The sequence below is a fragment of the Hylaeus volcanicus genome, unplaced genomic scaffold (assembly GCF_026283585.1).
Source record: "Hylaeus volcanicus isolate JK05 unplaced genomic scaffold, UHH_iyHylVolc1.0_haploid 12197, whole genome shotgun sequence".
Classification (NCBI taxonomy): Eukaryota; Metazoa; Arthropoda; class Insecta; order Hymenoptera; family Colletidae; genus Hylaeus; species Hylaeus volcanicus.
The window spans coordinates 605,048-619,973 of NW_026533147.1; the positions used below are offsets into that span (position 1 = coordinate 605,048).

At 30.7% G+C, this 14,926-nt stretch overlaps 5 protein-coding genes across 8 annotated transcripts; 2 read left to right on the forward strand and 3 right to left on the reverse strand.

Moving 5' to 3' along the window:
• The first annotated feature begins 47 nt into the window (after positions 1-47).
• LOC128883038 (uncharacterized) lies at positions 48-1,617 on the forward strand. The gene is made up of 6 exons (XM_054135000.1): positions 48-172; positions 301-599; positions 652-799; positions 937-1,190; positions 1,251-1,298; positions 1,369-1,617. The coding sequence occupies exons 2-6, from the start codon at positions 312-314 to the stop codon at positions 1,465-1,467; spliced, it is 837 nt and encodes a 278-aa protein (XP_053990975.1). The 5' UTR covers positions 48-172; positions 301-311; the 3' UTR covers positions 1,468-1,617.
• Positions 1,618-4,191: 2,574 nt separating this feature from the next.
• Positions 4,192-8,112, reverse strand: LOC128883037 (ER membrane protein complex subunit 3-like). 2 transcript variants are annotated; one of them, XM_054134998.1, is made up of 13 exons: positions 7,860-8,112; positions 7,652-7,812; positions 7,489-7,596; positions 7,297-7,396; positions 7,164-7,228; positions 7,010-7,093; positions 6,823-6,896; positions 5,945-6,768; positions 5,605-5,890; positions 5,419-5,543; positions 5,069-5,336; positions 4,735-5,016; positions 4,192-4,662 (listed from the first exon to the last, which is right to left on the reverse strand). In XM_054134998.1, exons 9-13 carry the CDS (start codon positions 5,651-5,653, stop codon positions 4,451-4,453), a joined length of 936 nt encoding a protein of 311 aa, XP_053990973.1. In that variant the 5' UTR covers positions 5,654-5,890; positions 5,945-6,768; positions 6,823-6,896; positions 7,010-7,093; positions 7,164-7,228; positions 7,297-7,396; positions 7,489-7,596; positions 7,652-7,812; positions 7,860-8,112; the 3' UTR covers positions 4,192-4,450. The 2 variants fall into 2 exon arrangements, with proteins under 2 accessions (XP_053990973.1, XP_053990974.1); XM_054134999.1 differs by lacking the exons at positions 4,192-4,662; positions 4,735-5,016; positions 5,069-5,336; positions 5,419-5,543 and having other exon boundaries at positions 5,545-5,890; positions 7,860-8,089.
• Positions 8,113-8,218: 106 nt separating this feature from the next.
• On the forward strand, positions 8,219-10,565 carry LOC128882877 (uncharacterized). The gene is made up of 9 exons (XM_054134685.1): positions 8,219-9,112; positions 9,193-9,252; positions 9,301-9,456; positions 9,502-9,556; positions 9,630-9,747; positions 9,817-9,875; positions 9,926-10,022; positions 10,087-10,216; positions 10,283-10,565. Exons 2-9 carry the CDS (start codon positions 9,221-9,223, stop codon positions 10,563-10,565), a joined length of 930 nt encoding a protein of 309 aa, XP_053990660.1. The 5' UTR covers positions 8,219-9,112; positions 9,193-9,220.
• Positions 10,566-10,660: 95 nt separating this feature from the next.
• LOC128882878 (uncharacterized) lies at positions 10,661-11,798 on the reverse strand. Of its 2 annotated transcripts, none has more exons than XM_054134686.1 (3): positions 11,144-11,798; positions 10,866-11,066; positions 10,661-10,801 (listed from the first exon to the last, which is right to left on the reverse strand). In XM_054134686.1, the coding sequence occupies exons 1-3, from the start codon at positions 11,796-11,798 to the stop codon at positions 10,728-10,730; spliced, it is 930 nt and encodes a 309-aa protein (XP_053990661.1). In that variant the 3' UTR covers positions 10,661-10,727. The 2 variants fall into 2 exon arrangements, with proteins under 2 accessions (XP_053990661.1, XP_053990662.1); XM_054134687.1 differs by lacking the exon at positions 10,661-10,801 and having other exon boundaries at positions 10,866-10,930; positions 10,995-11,066.
• A 229-nt stretch (positions 11,799-12,027) lies between these two features.
• LOC128883061 (extracellular signal-regulated kinase 2-like) lies at positions 12,028-14,793 on the reverse strand. Of its 2 annotated transcripts, XM_054135041.1 has the most exons (11): positions 14,557-14,793; positions 14,287-14,506; positions 14,133-14,234; positions 13,970-14,048; positions 13,800-13,913; positions 13,665-13,741; positions 13,473-13,602; positions 13,311-13,400; positions 13,132-13,212; positions 13,014-13,077; positions 12,759-12,951 (listed from the first exon to the last, which is right to left on the reverse strand). In XM_054135041.1, exons 1-11 carry the CDS (start codon positions 14,620-14,622, stop codon positions 12,892-12,894), a joined length of 1,083 nt encoding a protein of 360 aa, XP_053991016.1. In that variant the 5' UTR covers positions 14,623-14,793; the 3' UTR covers positions 12,759-12,891. The 2 variants fall into 2 exon arrangements, with proteins under 2 accessions (XP_053991015.1, XP_053991016.1); XM_054135040.1 differs by having other exon boundaries at positions 12,028-13,077; positions 14,557-14,754.
• Positions 14,794-14,926: the final 133 nt, after the last annotated feature.

A 14,926-nucleotide genomic window follows, 5' to 3' on the forward strand; every position in this document is an offset into this window, starting at 1 on the left:
AATGTTTTTAGTAGTGCGTAATATAATTTTTCCAAACATTTTTATTTTTTATTTTAAAAAAATTTAAAAACATTGAAAATAAAAACAACCAATACTTCACATGGTATAAATAAAACGCGCACATCGCATGTGTCGACATTTCCGTTTCAAGGACTGAAACTTATTTTGTATGGTAATCCTAACTAACGACTGAAACAAAATTAATAAATTCTTTTGTTTTTTAAATGACAAATACGAAATAAAAATTCTCTGTGATTTTATTGTTTTTCTTTGTGTTTGTGTTGTTTATTTTTTTTTAAGAAAATTCCACAATGAAGAATGCTAACGAAACTATTCAAAAAATAATGGATCATCAAGCTTCCAAAGTACCACCAAATCATTTGATGCGAAAAACAAATGAGTATGAAAAATCACACTCTCTCATCAAAACAACAACATGCCATGAGTGGGGAATTCAAGCGGAAGTGACCCAATTTGTGTGGCCATTTAATTCTTTTACCATCTGCATATTATTTTTCGCAAGCTGTATTCCCACTCTTGTTATTTTACTGATTCCCATTTTACTTTTTTTCTTCCTTTTTCTTTTTTGTCTTTTACCAGTAATATTTTGAGTTATTTTAATACAAGTCTTTTATTTTTTTTCTTTTTTAGCTTCTCTGCTACCTTGTATTACCTTATATTGGTCATTGGGTAACTGAGATGCTTACGGATTCCTTTTCGCACAAAACATACGAAAAGTCCTCAAAAGACTCTATGACTCAAGCGTCCCTTGTAGAACCCCATGTTTCTCTTAAATACCGTACGCGACCTTTACTTTTTTATCTTCATGTTAATATGTTTATTATACCTTTTCATCTTCATGTCAATATGTTTATTATACCTTTTCATTTTCATGTCAATATGTTTATTCTACTTTTTTGCTTTTTGTTTTCTTAGACCCCAAATCTTTTTTCTCTTTTCTTGATATCCCTTTGCAGCATATGTTTGATGGAGAATTTTGGAAAATTTTATTGTTTCAGTATATGATGGTTTTTAAAGAACCTTTTACTATAATGTTTTTGCTAACGACAATCCCATTAGTTTCGGCGTTATTTATTCCCTTATTTTTCATTACAGCTACGCTATTTTTATTTTCTTTTCCTCTTTTATTTTTACTACCTTTCTTTTTAGTATGTGCATTACCTCTAGCGGTAAGCGGTTTTTTTTCCGCGCACCTTTCTTCTTTTTAATAAAAACATTCGTTTTTATAGGTAACATCCACTTTCACACTTTTACCTTTATTACTTTATACGACACCGGTAAGTTAATTTTTTCATCAGAAAAAAAAAAAAGATATTTTCTTTTCATGTCTTTTTATTCTTCCCACAGAAATCTTATTATATTATGTTATACCATAATTTTAAAATAAGTGTTAATAAAGCTTTCACATCTGTAAAGCGTCAATTCCCAACTAGTTTGTCTTATTAATATTATACCTTTTAATAAATAAATATTATATATTTTCCTACAAATAACAACTCCCTACTTTGATTGTTTTTATAATCATGAATATATTTGTTTTCAAGTCCTATTTAATATTTGTAAAAAATAAACGACAAGAGTGATTTACAACAACAAAAAAAAACACACATACTTTCTTTTGTTTAGTTTTATCGCCATGTGTAGAAACAATTTTTTATCTTCAGATTTTATTATAATACATTTTTGACAAGACAAAAGTTGAAAAACGTTAATAAAAACGAAATTTGTTTCTTTTTTATGTGACTAGTAGGTTCCAACAAATAAACAGCAATTTCACGAAAAAAATCATTAAGACAAAAATGGACCAGTCTATCTTTGATGACTATTTGTTGTTTATTGCACAAAAACAAGGGAATCTAAAAGATTTTCTCAACGTCATTTTTGATTTTTTAAAAAGACGAACCGATTTTTTTCATATTATGCAACCCACAGAAACTCTAGGATTCCCGCCTGGCGAAGCAAAGTTTTTATTGAATAAATTATTTGATAAGCACGCTTTTGAATCTTCTTTAATGACTATTCCGCAATCTTTAAATTCTACTTCATCAAACCTAGTCGAAACAAGAGTTGATACATTATATAATGAAAAAACAACTACTTCTCGACAAAAACCTGGTAACAAGAATCCTTCGTATTCATATTTAAAGTGTTACACCATGTGTGTTAAATAGACTTTATGGACATGATAAAAGAAAATAATAGTAGTTCCCAAACTCAACGTATTTCTACATTAAACGGTGGAAAAACAAGCTTGTTTTGGTGGAATCAAACACTTAAAGAATTAACTTTAGATATTCAGCTTCCTCATCCTATTTGTTCAAAAGATCACATTACCGTAAACATTAGTCAAAACACTTTATCCATTGCTTATGTTAAAGATAAAAGCAAACCTACGATTTGGTTACCTTTATTAGAAAACCGGAAATTTCTTTTTCCAATTCTTGTCTCGGAAACTGTATGGTATTTAGAAAATTTGGAAACCATTTTGATTCATATTGAAAAACAGGAATTACAATGGTGGAATTGTGTTTTTCAAGAAGATCCAACAGTTGATATGCGTCAATTACAAAATGTTATACACTTTAAAGATTTAACCTCAGAAGAAAAGGTTAGTTTTCCTCTTCCTGCTTACAACAACACAAACCATTCTGCTTTGGTGTCCTCTTCTCTAGGCGAATATTCATCAATCAGTTTTTGAGCATTCTAAACAGCTTTAGTGTTTCCATTCTTTCTTATCAACAAAAACCGCTTAATTTGTTTTCATTAAAAAGAAATTTAACTGTTCCTACAACTGGAGTTACTTGTAAAATTTTTTGTCAAACGCAATGATTTTTTAGAGAAAAAGAAAGGTTACGTTGTCGAAAATAATAAAGGTTTTTTTTTTAACAAAAAAAAAATGACAGTGTGCACGTTAACTACATCTCGCTCTATAGATGGACTCTTGTATCAATGCTGAATAGAACAATCACAAAAGGTGCGTGAGATACATAACAAAGGCACCAATTACATGATTTTTAGACGAAATTATTGCGCAATAGAACATAAATTTCCATTTTACACAATGTTGGGCAAAACGTTAATAAGGAGCGCTCAAAAACAATCATGTCCCAAGCTTGAACGGTACACGTTTCTCCGCGTAGCTCGACAAAAGTCACGCATGTATCTTAAAAGATACACCCTACGCCACCCGTAGCGCGATAAAAGTACGTTGCACTGTTGAATTGATGTCGTTTAAAGTAACAAAGTTGTGTTGTTTTTTTTGTGGTCCTTCGCGCAGTGCTATATGTGTTATTACTTTCTAATTTGTTTGCTTGATTTATTGCTAAAATTGTGACGTGTAAATTTCACAATGCATTGCAAGGTTTATCATTATTACCCATGACACTGGAAGGAACATGAAAAGAATGATTCTGTGGAACAGTTTCAGGAAGGTTTTCTGTTCAATTATTAATCATTAAAAGGAAAGAGTGGTGTTGTTTTGCTAAATTTGTAACCTTTTTATTATCAATCATTTTTTTATATAAAAAACAATTGTGATACTAATGAATACGTTTGAAACGGGTGTGCAAAAGGAAGAGGGTAGAGTTTTAAGGTCTTCTGAAAAAGTTGAATGCTTTGAATTACAAAAAGTTTACAGCTCTTTAGCTATAAATGCGGTTGTCAAGGGACTTATAGGAGGAGTGTGTGGTGCAACATTTATGCTTTGGTGTCCGATTGGCCGCCGTTACGCTGGTATTTTAGGCTCAGGCTTAGGATTAGGCTATGCTGCCAAGGAAGCTGATGTATTTCTTAAAAATCCTGTGGTTGAAGAGTTACCCAAAAGTGTTCCTAATTGTTCTTTGAAAAAAACTATTAACTGGATGAAATCAAAGTGCTGTTTTAAAAAAAATCAAGGCTAAATAAAAGAAGTACTACTTTAATAATACAATAGGCAGCAGGTTTTAATTTAAAAGTATTTGTATATTTACATTTTTTTTGTATCGTCAATGTCGTTTTTTTATGTGTTTAAAACGTTTGAAAAAGCTGTCGAATAAAAACGCTAACAAGAAACATGCTTGAAAGACAATGAAAAATTACGAATAAAAGGTAAATTGTTTTTAAATAATACGGGTTTAAAAATTATGGCGTTTTTTAAAAAAATGTTATATTTTGGGTGGTAGCATCATGAATTACTTTATCTATGGCGACATTCAAGAAATATTTATTTTAAAAACAGTAGAGCATGCAGGTGAGCATGTTGTATTCTTGTGTGCAAATATAATAAGTAAAAAAACAAACAATTAATAACTGGTAAGGCTAAAAACTGAAAAAATATTCATGCAATAAAAGTGAATGAATGTACTTAAATGGGAGATTAAAAAAAAAAAACAGACAAAATTAAACCTAAAGATGTTTATATTTTAAGATAAATTTAATAGATTTAATTTATTTAAAGTGAACGGGATAAGCTGTTGTATAAATCGTACTGACAATAACCAAGATGATTCGAACAATGAATTTTTCGAGCACTCAATTTTGAAAGAGCGTCTGACTTCTCTGGTGTAGACCTTATTTCAAAAGGATTACAAAGGCATGAAAATGGGTAATCACGCACTTTTTGTAATGCGTAATAGGAATCTTTACCAAAACTATAAGGTTTAGCTGTAACGTTTTACAATAAAAGCATATGAGTCAAAGAAGCTTGCTTACAGAATGTGAAAAGATAAAGCTTACTAAAAAGTGGGTCTTTAGGGATGGAAGGTGGATCGGGAAATTTTAAAGGAGGTAAATCTTGAAGAATTGTGTTGAATTCTTCTATAGAATCATAAATGCTTTTGTCATCATTTTTTTCTTCAGCACCGTTTTCCACAGTTTCTTCCACATCATCACCGTTTTCCTTCACGCCTTCATTTTGACTAATAGCTTGTGTATCCTTGTCTGTATTTTGGCCATCGTTTTTTTGGCTTTTAATATTAGCAGTTCCTAGTTCAGCTTCCTTCTTTTTGACTTCAGAACCTTTATATAGTAACATTATTTTTCACACAATTGTTTTCAATGTTGTACTGACTTGTGACTATTGACCAATCCCCATTGATGTTTCCGCTTTTTTTTTTTTCCACTGTTGTTTCTCCTTGTAACATACGCTTGTGACACGGCATTTTTTGATGCGTTCGTTTTAAAAAAGATAACAGCAGTTTTCGTTTCCATATAATGTAAGGGAAAAGAAAAGTGTTAATTGTGTTTTTCAACATAAAAACGTTGATGTTTTCATGAGTTGGTCCCCATTGTTTTTCTGGTTTAACTCGACTCTTAATGATAATCAATCCTGAACTTCTCTGATTCATTCATAGTAAGAACTTTAAAATGTTCTATTTCATTAAATAAATTCAATGTCGACATGTTCGTAACCAACCCTACCTTTAGTTGATATGTTGCTATAAAATATCTGTACATGTTAAACGTTTTACACAATGGTTTCTTCGTCATTGCCTTGCACACATCACTTAATCTATCCAACTTAATGTATCGTAAAACAGAAAGAGCTAGTATAAAAAACAGTTTTTTTAATAAAAGTTAATGGAAGGATTCATTAAAGAACTGTACCACATAGAAAGATTAAAAAAAAAACAATGCGTGTTTTAAAAAAAGTCATAAAGATAATTTTTTAATAGATGCTTCCGTTTTTGTCCGTTAAAAGTTTTGGCATACACTGTCTTATAAAAACAGCGTCTTATTGACGAGATTATGCACGCAGCTGCAGGTAAGTGGACTTTTTTTTCTTGAGCAATAAGAAAGCAGCCAAATCTTAGACTAGTTTAGCTCTGCTTTCTCATCATTTGTAGAGAAGGGCTTTTGTTTAAGATACTCTAAAGGAAGACAAGACATCCAACTAGAAAAAAAAAAAAATTAATGGGAGAAGAATAGTAATATGAGGGCCATTTACATATTAAGCATGAAAAGAAAAGCAATAGTAAGAATGATGAATCCTAGCAATAGTACAGGTTTTAAGGTGAAATGAAATTGAGACAATTTGAAATTTTGGTAAAACATCACAGAGTTAATACCGACTAAGGCGATTAAACAATAATTAATAAGTTTTAATACGTTTCGAAGATCGTATCGAAACAGAGAATTGAGGACGTCATTGATACTTTGCCAAAAATTAATTTTAGATGTCGTCTTGAAATCTTTCTCCTTTGTGTTTTCACAAGCATTCGTCGCTTTAAGTGTTATGTCATCCTTGACCAACTTTTCTTTTTTAACAAAAAAGGCTTCTTTAATGTTTTTTTGAATATGCATTATGTGAAAAATAAACACCTTCTACTACGTGTTTATTTTCTTTGATTTTACTGGACCATTTCACCAAGTTTTCTGATATTTGTCTGAAACGTTTCAAGACGGGTGAGCGTATCCTGGTGTAAAGCGTGTTACACTTTACACTTTTTTACAAACTTTAAATAAAATGTTTTATTGTAAATAAAAAACTTTTAAAAATACCAAAGTCATGAACGTACACATTTCTATTGATTTTTGCTAAGTCTGTGGCCGTATATACATATAGTTCAGGTTTGATTCTTGATCAAGAAGAAACGTTTTAAAATTATGGAAGAACCGCGATTTTTTTTTTCTTCTTCTTTTTTTAAAAAAAATATATTGCCACAAAAAAGAAATGTTAAAAGAATCTTATACTCCACTGCTGCAGGGTACGACGTTTTGAATTTTTTTCAAAGCAGACTCCATAATGGTCTCGTACATGTCTTTATACGTCTAAAGTACCAGAAGTTCATGAAAGTCACCTATATTGTGAAAAGGAATTCTTACAAAAAGTTCTAAAGCCTTTCGCTCTGAAGCAAATAATTTATTATAATCTGCATCGGCTCCTAGTGAAGGTGTTGCTAGAAACAAAAAAAAACAATAAATTAAAACAAATGTTTACAGACACCCGACCCTTTAGTAATTTTTTTTTTTTTTTTAAACAACTAGACTTCCCGTTAATATGTTATCTTACCCGTGCCCATCGACATTCCTGGATACAAACCAGCACCGACGCTCCCTTTGGTATCAGCAACTTTACATTTTTCAAATAAATGGTCTACGTAAGGAAAATGGCAAACAATTTGTATAAAACACTACAGTTTTTTTTTTTACGTATCAAAAACTACCGTCTCCCCATAAATAAGATAAAAAACTAACGAATTGTGTCGACGTCATAAGAACAAAAAAATACCTAAGAATATATCATCAGAAACCACATCAATCATGACTGAGAAAAAAAGTATTTATTCCAAAACTCACCATGATAAAGACGACATGAAGGATGCATCACTATTAATTAAAGGTACGTCTCTTTGCAGCATCAGTTTCAATTTATCAGGTAAAAAAAATGGCGTTTTAGCTGGAATAGTAACAAAGAAATCACAGTAACATATATTTTAAAAATGCAAAGTTTTTTTTTCTATAAAAAGTAAAAGATGAGGGAAAACGTACCTACAAGATAACCTGAGAAGAAAAAACTGATCATATAGCCTACCCCTCCATTAAGAAATAAAAGACACGCTTGATGTTTTAGATTCGATACCATAGCAGTTGGATCACCTTAAGCAAGGCGAAATTGTTTCTTTTTCATTTTAAATAAAAATCATTGCATTACTATTATTTGTTAGTAAGTTTTGCAAAAGATTAGGTTTTTTTTGCACATTAAATAACACTCCTGTTGGGGGCTTGTTAAAGTACGCTTTACGTAAATTAAAATGCGCTGATGGTAATAGATTACCGTTAACGCGTAACGCTTTACACCTATACAATATACTTCTACAAAATACGCAATACATTTTTCACTCGTAGTAAAATATTTTTACTTGATAGTGGAATCTTCTAGACTGATTGTTGCATTCGCATTATCTCCTAGTATAATATTGGCATATTGTCGAACAAAACTTACCAATAAAATTAAAAAAAATATAGGAAGAGTTGCTCCCCATAATGTACTGATATCTAATTGAAACGCTACCATTTTTTTTAATTTTCACTCTACAGCAACACAAAAAATCTTAGGACAACAAAAAACACTAACAGTTTTCTACAGAAAAAAAAAACCTTGACATAATTCAACACATTCATAATTTTACGAATTATAAAACAGGAAATACATTTCGGAAAACTTGTTTGATTTACCATACTTGTAACTTTCAAAAAAAATGTACTTGTAAATATAATATCTTTTTTTAATTGTTGAGTTTAGCCAGGATAATACCAAAAAATTTGCATACAGTTACTATTTTTCTTGTTTTTTATTTCTTTATTAAATCATTTATTGATTTCCTTGCAACTTCTGATCAACAAACACTAAACACACTCTATCACTTTTTTTATTCCCCTTATAAACTTCTTTAATGTTCACAATGTATCCGCTAAAAGCCGTTTTATCTCACACTTTTCATGGTTTTTTTCACCCTCGTATCAAAACTTTTCTTAGCGCCTTTTTAGTCGTTTTCTAGCCTCTTTTCTTTTTTAATCTTTCTCTAACTGGTTTAATATTTTCTTATAAACTTTTTTTTTAATATGCGTTAGTAAGTCTTTTCTTAAATTCATCAAGTTCTTTACTAACAGTTTTATTAATTCTCTTATGCACCCTTTTTTCTACCTTTTGATTAGTTACACATAAAACTCGTTTTATCTCACGTTTTGTACGTCACTATTGCTAATTATCTTATCAAGTCGTTTTTTTAATTTTCTTAATAAATATTGTAAAATGGTGTTTAGTTAATTTTAAATGATTAAAAGAAAAAAATTAGTCAATCCCGATAGCACATAATTTTTTGAATAAAAGAGAAACATTCGTTAAAAAAAATGTAATATTTTAAAGTTGAAATAAAAATATAGAAAAATCATGTCAGTCGAAAAATTTATTTATGTTTGAACCGGTTTAATGTGACATGTTTGATTTCGTTTACGACTTCTCTGTGTGAAATTTTTTTTTTTTAAATAAAATAGTATTAATAAAAAAAAAAATTATTAAAATGGAGTTGTTTATCGTGAAAATCGTTAGATTGAAAGAGTTTTAGTTGGAAGTTCTATTAAAGTTACAAAAATTTAAATTTAGGCGTTTAATGTAAGTCGTGAAATCGGAATGGTCCAGAGAAGTATTGGAAGAAAGAAACATTTGAAAACTATGTTGCTTGTGTCATTTAGATTCTTAGTCTAATTTACTTGGAGTTAAATGAAAATGATACGAGTTATGTATCTTCACGCGTATGTGTAAAAAATAAGAAGGAAGGAAACGATTGAATTGTGTTTTAGACTGCGAGGAACTACTAAAGGAGAGAGAACAGAGAAATTAAAAGAAGCCTGTAAAGATTATCATCTTATAACTCCGGATTTAAAAACAAGAACAACACTTTTAATTTTTACATTAACGTTTGCTGCTTATTTATGTTGTGTTAGCGCTTTAGTTTGGTAGGGCATACGTTATTAATGTTGCAATCAATTCGAATGTTTCAGTTTAGCTTGGGCGTTTATATCTACTATTCTTGCTTTTTTCATTACTACTTTACTTGTAAGAAAAGGTCCTTTCATTTAATTAAAAAAAAAAAAAAACACACTTTGTTTTCATATAATTCTATAAAAAGTTTCTATGTGTTTGTATTACCTACATTTTGGTTGGAAGAGGCGTTACACATTCTATGGTGGTTCAAGCAACAGCGATTGCGGAAAAAGTTTTTTGGGAATTTCGTCCTAATGTCATAGGTATGAAGGCTGTTGTAGTCGTTTCAATTTATGAGGGGTATTACAACCTTTAATGTCTTCCTTATTTAGTAGCGTCGTCTTTCGGTGCAGTCATTGTTTTTGCTATGCAAGTGCCAAAGGTTTCTCTAGTAGGGTTTTCTTATTAAATTCCTTAATAAAAGAAATCATTTTTTAAAAGGTGCTTTTAGCTCCTGGACAGGACGCTTACTGCCGATATTTTAAAATGAAACGAATACCTACTTTAAGAGGTTATCCTTATGTAATAGTGGTTCATGGTAGTTGCCTTTGTTTGATTTTGTTTGATCTCTTGATTGTTAAAAAAAAATTCGTGTTAATTAGGATGTAATGATGATGAAATCTTATTAGAAGATTCTATAAGACTTATTGACAATAGTTCTTATCTACAATGTAAATTAGAAGTCATTGATGACACGCATAGTTTAAATTCATTAACTGCAAATGATTACAAGTACACTGTTTTTTTTTTTTTTCTTTTTTAAAAAAAACTAATTTTTTTTTCCTCAACCAATTTTAGAGAATTGATTGAGGAGACATTTCAGAAAGGAAGACAACATATTTTAGAAATAATGGAAAATAAAAATGAATCTTTACCAGTCCCACATACGCCTTATCGTTATCGTTCACAGGAAATCAATCCATCTTTCTTTCTTATTTCAGCAGAAACGGGCGCTAAAGAAGAATCAAAGATAGCGAATAACCGCGAACAAAATGAAGAGACACCACAAGACACGACTATGACCGATACAGATGCTTCTTTTAATGAAAATTTACTTGGCCCATATACAAAGCCTTTATAATATAATAAAAAATATCAATAAAAACATCAATAAAAAAAAACTCAATATTCTACATAACAAGTTATAAAGTAGCTATAATGTTAAAAGACATGATAGAAATGACATATATTTTTCTAATTTACAATTTTAATCGAAAAAAAAATTGTGCATCTTGAAATAATTTTAAGATGTTTGCAGGGTCGGATTCATGTTTCCAAACAATGAGGAAAATAAATTTAAAAAATTATTATTTTTTTCTGTTACATCGGGAGTACATTATACATTTAAATGTTTCTTTCAAAAAACAAAAAAAAAACGTACTTAGTGGTTCACGGTCCATAACATTTTTATTAATAATGATAATTAAATCTTCAAATAATTTATCTCTTCGAATAACAAGTGAATATTTACTTGTTAACACATCAAATAATTGTGAATTTTTCTCCTTACAAGCTTCAAGTAATAAATATGCAAATTGTATAGCAGGAGGTATATCGGGTTGCTCCAAATCAAGTTTTAAGGCTAGAAAACAAAAAGTGTTAAAGCAATAAGTTTTTTTTTTCATTTAATGGTATGCTGAAAAAAAAGACTTAAACTACCTTTAGAATAAAACGTTTCTTCAGCTGTTTTAATATCTCCTTTTGCTAATAATAAAAGAATCAGACGTAAAACAAATAACGGTCGTTCCGAATAATATCCTTCTTTAAGCCATTGTGCTACGACAGTTCCTAATAATTCTCCATCACCACAAAAAATTAAATGACCTTGGGCTAATGCAAAATTTTTTTCCTTCAGGTAACTAATCCCAGCAGCATAATGTAACTGCGTTACAAAAGGTGAGTCAGATCCTGCGTTTTGTATCGCCCATTTTAATGCATGTTCTATAAAGCGGTGACGGGATATTTCACAGTGATCAGGAAATGGTTCAAAAATATCAAGAATATACTGAATGCGTTGTTGTGTTACTGAAAGAGACGCCTCCATAAGCATGGTGATAATTAAATCCCCTAATTCGCATGCTAAATCAAAACGTTGGTGATTGATAAACTCCAACCCGAAATCATGACATAAATCTAATGCTTGAATATATTGAGATTTATGAATGCACCGATGAACAAAAGTACATATCATAGAATAAGCGTCATAATATTCCTTGTCATGTAGCTGTTTCTGAACATACTCTAAAGCTCTTTTCGATAAAACATCTACATAAGTAGGCTTCTGTTTTTTTTTTTCAAGTAATACGTCGCTCATTTTTTTTTAGTTAAAAAAAAAACTACAACTTAAGTTTATATAAAACACAATATTTTGTTCAGTTGTTTTATTTCTTTCTAATGCCACGTAAACGGAACCGAAAAACAAAAGTACCTATTTATACTGTGACAGTAGATAGAGAACGTCGACTGTACAAATGTTTTGTTTTTCTCATAATTTCTTAAAAATTAAAAAAAAAAAGAAACGAAATTCAAATATTTAGCAAGATAACAGAATATTTTTCACGGACAATGTTAATCACTTCTAAGAGTGTTTTTTTTTTTATTTTTTAAGAAAAAGTAGAATGAATTCAAAAAAGAAGAAATGTTGTTGAAGGATAGAATGGTATAGTCCATGTTTTTTTTTTTTTTAAATTAATTCAAAATAGTGTTAATGCGTTAAAAACATCAAATTTCAAGTGAGGGTATGAAAAATAAATTATATTTACAAAGGATACGTAGGAAACGTCGATTGAGATGTGAATGTTTTTTGAGAATATTTGACTTGAGAGGGAGCATCAGAAGAGACCGTGCGAAACACAGAGGATTGTTTTGAATTACGCTCACGAGAATAACATTTCTTCACAGAGGAACGATCATGAACACCTTGGTTCGACACGCTTACGTAATTCGAGAGATGGGCGGGAGTTGTGGCACAAGTCGGTTTCAACTGACTTGAATCACCATAATAATGCGACAATGTCCCGTGTGTTCCTTCCCCCGGAGTGTTTTTATGAAGCAAAGACGAGCTACTATAATTTTTAGACTGACGCTGCTTTAATAATTCACTCGAAGTGTTTTTTCTTTCACGTGACATGGATATGTAGCGTTGAGGACAGGAAGCATCTGTGGCACCAGTTGGTATACTAGATGCACCTCGATTTTGCGCCTCTCCATGGTTTTTACAACCTCCTGTATTACACGAATAATACAAATAGTCTGAAGACGACGAAGAATAGATAGGTGGTTGTCTAGAAGATGCATTTGTTAAAGAAGACTTATCAGAAGCATGCTTAGAGTAACCACCCGTTGCGGGATGACATGATGCGGTTGTTGTTGTGGTTGTATGAACCATACGATCTTTTTTCTGTATTTTATTGTCTTTTGACTCTTGTGCTGTACACGAATGGGAATGGGACGTATGAGAAAGATTTCTTTGTGGTAGCGTGGAGGAAGATTTTTGTAAATGTTTTTGTAATTTTTTGGTTTTAATTACTTCGCTATAAACTTTTTGACGGTATTCATTGATATCGAAACGACGATTATCATCTATTGGAATTCTAAGTATAAAAAGGAATTTTTTTTTACCAAAGATAAAGTAAACAATTTCTTACGATATTATACGAGAACAGATCGGCTCATCCTTTTCATTATGAAACTGAGACACATATGGATGTTTAAGAGCTTCTTCTGCTCTACATTAATAGATCCAATGGAACAATATACAAAACAAGTTGCAAAAATGTTAAAACGTTTAATAAAACCAAAACTATGTAACATTAAGCAATCATACTGAAGCCGATGGAAGGGATTAAATTGTAATAATGATTTTAGTAAATCAATAGTTTCACTGGACGCTTGACGAAATACATCTTCAAAGGATCTGCCATTTTCAGAGAAATCCACGTGGACAGGAGATTATTAATTAAAAGGTACACAACGCGGCATGTTTTACCTTTTCTTACGTAAAGGAAGGGCTTCTAGCATGGTTGCAGCAAAGGGCGACTTCATAGCTACAATATCACTCTCAGACGGTTGCCCTGTGAGTTCTAATATGAGTTCTAATTGATTCATGGTTGACGTTCCTAGGAAAACAAAAAAAGCGTTGTTTTTAAATGAACTTTGTTAACGTTTGTTAATACAATACCTGGGAAAATTGGACGACCCGTAATAAGTTCTCCTAAAATACACCCTAAAGACCACATATCCACCCCTTTTGTGTAACTTGAAGAAAACAAATATTTTGTTAAAAGAACGCAAGCCGAATTAAAAGAAAAAGTACCAATTGGATCCTAAAAGTATCTCTGGAGCACGATACCATCGAGTAGCGACATAATCGGTTAAAACAGGATTCCCGCTTGCATTTCCCAAACCATTGGCGACACTTCGAGCTAGACTAGAAGAAAAATGTTTAATAATTAAGAAAAGTGTCCAAAAGCTCGAAAATTTTACCCAAAATCAGCAACCTTTAAGAGGCATTCTTCATTAAGAAGAATATTGGATGGTTTCATATCACGGTGTAATAATTCTCCTAAGACCAAGAAGAGAGAAAATAAAAGAGTTGCGATAAACAAGCGATAAACAAACGATCAAAAAAAATAAATGTCTTATTGACCTGAATGAATGTATTTAATTGCTTTTAAAAGTTGATAAATAATATACTGTTTATGAATTTCTTCAAGAATGTTGACGCGAATTAAGGCGTGCAGATCCGTATCTGTTCATGAAAAAGAAAGATTTGTTTTGTTTGAAGAAAAACTTTATTTTACCCATATAATCAAAAACAAGATAAATGTCACGATCATTATCGGCTTTTAAAACATTCAGAAGGGATACAATATTTTCATGACCGTTCAGTTCTTGAAGAAACATGATTTCTCGAAAAGTTCTTTGAGCATCTATTGAATTATTAAACGCATCAAAAATTTTTTTTAATGCAACAGTATTTCCCGTGGCTCGATCCCATGCTTTCCATACTATTCCATATGCCTAGACACTCATATACAAAAATTTAATACATGTGTTATATTAAGGTTTACTCCTTTTCCTAGAACTTTTGAAATAACATATTTTCGCAAAACATGACGATCAACCGCATGTGACATTTTGTTAATAAACTTCTTTTGTTAGTTTTTTTTTAAAAAAAAAAAAAAAAAAAATTTTTTTGGTCAAAGGAAAAAAATTCTGATTCTTTAACAGAATAAAAAAGCAAATACATTTTTTTTTAGGTCCGTTGACTTTTCGGAGAAGATAACATCATCAGCAAATGATCATTACAAATTGTGTCCTTTGATCACAATTTTTTTTTCAATCATTACAAAAAGTGAAGCTAAAAATGTACCCGTAAATGTTACCAGCGATGTAGCTGCTTAATTTTCTTTTTAAACCCACCATGTTTTTTCTATTAAA